The sequence below is a fragment of the Aplysia californica genome, unplaced genomic scaffold, assembly GCF_000002075.1.
Source record: "Aplysia californica isolate F4 #8 unplaced genomic scaffold, AplCal3.0 scaffold00131, whole genome shotgun sequence".
In the NCBI taxonomy this organism is placed as follows: domain Eukaryota; kingdom Metazoa; phylum Mollusca; class Gastropoda; order Aplysiida; family Aplysiidae; genus Aplysia; species Aplysia californica.
The window spans coordinates 1229837-1233898 of NW_004797401.1; the positions used below are offsets into that span (position 1 = coordinate 1229837).

At 36.9% G+C, this 4062-nt stretch overlaps 1 protein-coding gene across 1 annotated transcript in view; it reads right to left on the minus strand.

The window, feature by feature from the left end:
• Window positions 1-767: 767 nt before the first annotated feature.
• LOC101856258 overlaps window positions 768-4062 on the minus strand; it is a gene marked incomplete at its 5' end in the record, with an annotated part of 6209 nt that continues 2914 nt past the window's right edge. The window contains 1 exon segment of the mRNA XM_005096551.3: window positions 768-2653. Within this exon segment, the coding sequence (XP_005096608.1) occupies window positions 970-2202 (1233 nt within the window). The 3' untranslated portion in view covers window positions 768-969.

Sequence of the window (4062 nt, forward strand, 5' to 3'; positions counted from 1 at the left end):
ATTGTTCCCACCAATAGAAGGTTCAAGTCCAAGATCTAAACTATACATCATGTATGGCCTGACAAAGGATTAAGGGGGTGTAGCTATGGTCAACACCCAAATGCTATAGTTTTTGGTCTAACGCTTGCTTTTCTGCATCAAAGGGGGTGACATAGTACAAAAAAAGGTTACCAAGCAAAAAATTCAAGATTTTAGCAATGATAATCTCGAGCCATCAAAAATAAAGGATTGATTCAGCATTTTTAAAACCAATTTTATATTTTGTCAATCATCAACATGCTTCAAGATAGAAGCCTAATATTTGGCATGGCGATTACTGTTGGTAGGTAGAACAACCTTACAGAGCCAAATTTGAAATTTTTGTACTGACTTGTGAGCCTTACAGTCCTTGTTATGCACTACATTCAGGTCTCCAATATTTTCAGATTTTGTAAAATAAAAAAGGCCTAAAATTTCAAAGGTGTACCATAAAAAGAAAAATGCTACTGTAAGGTTATAGAGAAATGTGCATAAAAGATTGTGTCCAAATGTGAAACAATTATGACAGTAACTTTCTGAGATCTACTCAAAATAGTGTTGCAACCTGGTCAGATAAACAATTCTGAGAAAACTGCAAAGAGAGATAATTTTTGGTGAAGATTTTCCTACATTGCTACCTTTCTCAAATGCATTTTCCAGCTATTTCTAAGTTTGATAAGGAATTAGGCTTCTAAAGATGGATCCTTGATATTGATATCTATTAAGATACTCCAAAATCCGAAAACTGATATTTTTTTCAAAATTTTTACTGATCTGACCAGTGGATCCCCTTAATACCTTTGTAAAAATTTTAATGAACGCTACGATGGTACATGTAGCATGAGTATTGTACCAATATGAAATGGGAGGAAAAAATATAATAGGTAAAAATTAAACATTTACACACACACACACATTCACCAGTCATAAAAAAACACACAAGCAAGAATTTCAACCTGGAAAATTATCAAAATTTTCAAAACACTCCTCAGGATTTTTCATGATATTTTCTAAATCAAAGCTTTCAAACCAATCTTCAACATCAACATCCTGGCCAAAGCCAATCAGTTCCCCATTGTCAGTATCGACTCCACTGTCAAAACTTTCACAAGAATGAAATGAAGACACAGAAGTTTGAGCTTCTAAAGTGTTACAGTCAAAGTTTCCATCATCAGTAGCATCAGGGGTAGATGGTCTAGTTTCAATATGATCCTTTTTCTTGTTCTTCTCCCATGTTGAAGTAATGTCCTTGTGACAGAGATTGTGATCATGATCCTGAATATGTGAAGAATTTCCCACAGAACTGCTCTTGTAACCAGGAGAAGTGTCATGAATGTTTTCATTCAGGTAATCAAAACTGAAAGAAGTGGAGTTCTTTGTATTGGACTGGATGTCAGAGTGAAGTTTGTCACAAAGGTTGACAGTGGATTCACTTGGTGATACTGTAGAGGCAGCCCGCAAATCTATGTGCTCAAGAGGATGGCAAAGTACAGTATAAATAGTGACCGGCATTGGGGGTACTTCAGAAACAACATTATCCGAACATGTCATGTTCGATTTAGGAAGAATTGGTTTCAGTAAAACTTTGGGATACTTTTTTTTTGATGATTGACACACTGGATTCGAAATTTCAGCACTCTTTCTTTTATTCACTTTGCGCATTGATAAACCAAGATCCGTTTTTGGGGACATTAAAGTCTGATGTTTTTTAATGCTCTCAATTTTCTTGTGAATATTTTCACACTGATCTTTCAATTTTTCTAACATCTGTAAATTCTCTGAACCTATTACTTCCCCTTCACAATGGGACAGATGAGTGTCGACTTCAGAAATATTCTTTAAGTCTTTTTCAAACTTCATACGCTGCAATAGAATATTTATTTCTCCCTTTGAGTAAAGTGACAGTTTGTCTTTTTGATCATCTGAAAGTTTTTCAGAGTTGATGTTTTTCCGCAGAAAATCTAATTTCTTCCTTAGCGTTTCCTTTGAATCCTTCGGTGCAGCAGTGGGATTCTTCCACTTTCCAGCCTCTACTTCATTCCATTCACTTGGTATTTTATTCCATATTGTCTCTTGCCCATGTGTTCTTCTACTCAAAACCCGAGATAATTCTCGCACCATTGAAATGAGAAAGCCTTTCTCACAAAACTCTTCCATGACTGAACTGTTACCCACCGAGGGCATGAGTAACAATGTTCAGAAAATTCTAAAAACTTTTTGGCAAACGTTTCTGTTATCGTCTTGAAATCGCAAGTCGTTGTCACCCCCGTCTGACAACATTTTGGACATTCTTTTAGCGATGAGTCCCTCGCCTCTTACCAAGCAAACGACAATGCCACCTTTGTGTCTCAAAGGAATGTTACCTTTCAAATACAACTTTCTCAAACTGCATGCAAAATCCCTTTGCATTGAGGTTGAAGACCCGCAGGACATGGGAAGGTCCAAAATGGCTCTTACTTTGATCATTTCCACATGAACCAGGCACGTCTTTTCCATGTATACACCGAGACTTGGCATCTCAGCTCTTCTTAAGTTGTTGTTCCACTCCTTGATGTGACTCCGGCAAAACATTTTGCTTGGTACGCTAAAACAATCCCCAAAAAGGTCCTCCAACAATGTCATGGTTTTAGTGGTCCTGCCAACAACAAAAAAAAAGTCAATATGAGAATAGCAAACTCTTATTTCTATTTTAAAGGGGAGCTAAAAAGTTTGTTCTTTTACACATTATTTTCAAAAACTTTTTAGACTTTTAAACCTACATATATATGCACAAGCATTCCATCAAGGCCTCTACAAGTACTACATATTTCATTACTAGACACAAACGATATAATATATATATAGATCTATGAATGTGAAATATACATCACACACACTGAAAACTGATTTAACATATATCCAATTTATTTCACCATTTAATAGCAAGTTGGTGCATGTTAAAGTAAATATGTGTAAAAGTAAATAGAGAAAGAACACAATTCTGAGAAAAACTTATCAAGTACATTCACATTTTTAAAAAAACTTTTTGGGGAAGTGTTTTTTACAGTGCTCGCAACTGCATGAGGTCATAAGAGCATGCAGGACACACCAAACATTTTCAGTAGGAAGGAAATTTTGAATTTTGCCCAGGTGGCAGCCGAAGCCTACTCTTATTGATTTTGGACCACCAAGGGATCTTTAACGTGCGTAACTTGCACACGAGACCTCCGGGACTTTTCGTCCTTGTCTGAGAGGGCTAGGTGTAGATCTTACCTACCATAAGATCGAGGGTGTGGCTGAAAGACAGAAGTAAGAAGGAGCCAAGGAGAAGCAGTGGAAAGGCTGCAGAGGGAGTCGGGAGCCCAGAGGAAGGGGCAAAGGAGGTGAGGGGGAGGGGGCAGAAAGTGAAGACGAAAGAAGACGACAGAACATTGTTAGAGAGCAGGAAAGGATGTGAAAGGAGACAATTTGATAGAAGGAAATTTTCCGTCGCTACCCGGATTTGAACCCGGGACCTTTGAATGAGAGGTAAACACCTTAACCTCAAGGCCCTTAGAGCTCCCTACATTCACATTTAGTTAAAAACATACAAATTAGCCGGTGACTATTTAAAAAAAATTTTCACCAAAAAGTGAAACTAGACCATATGAATGATTCTGAAAAAGAAAACAAAGTACTATAGCTGTCAAAAAATTATTATAAAGGGCTTACAAATGTATGGTAAAAATTGAAATACAACATCTGTTCTGACCCTTGAACTTTACCTCAAACGCCAGTTTATAATCTGTAATCTCTCTCTTTGTCTTTCTTGCTCTTGCTACTTTGTGACATGTCCTTTTAATCCTCTCTAGCTCTTTTATGACATCATTTTGAGTTTGAGCATATTGTGCCAAGTGCAATATTCAGCTTGTCCCACTTCAACAGGAATAACTAGACCCAATGGTTCCAAAACGTTCTTGTTGCCATTGCACCGATCTGCTAGCTATCTATCCCTAGCATGAGAAAAAATATTGTGGGCAAGATGTCCAAATATGTACACACACATATATATATATATATATATAA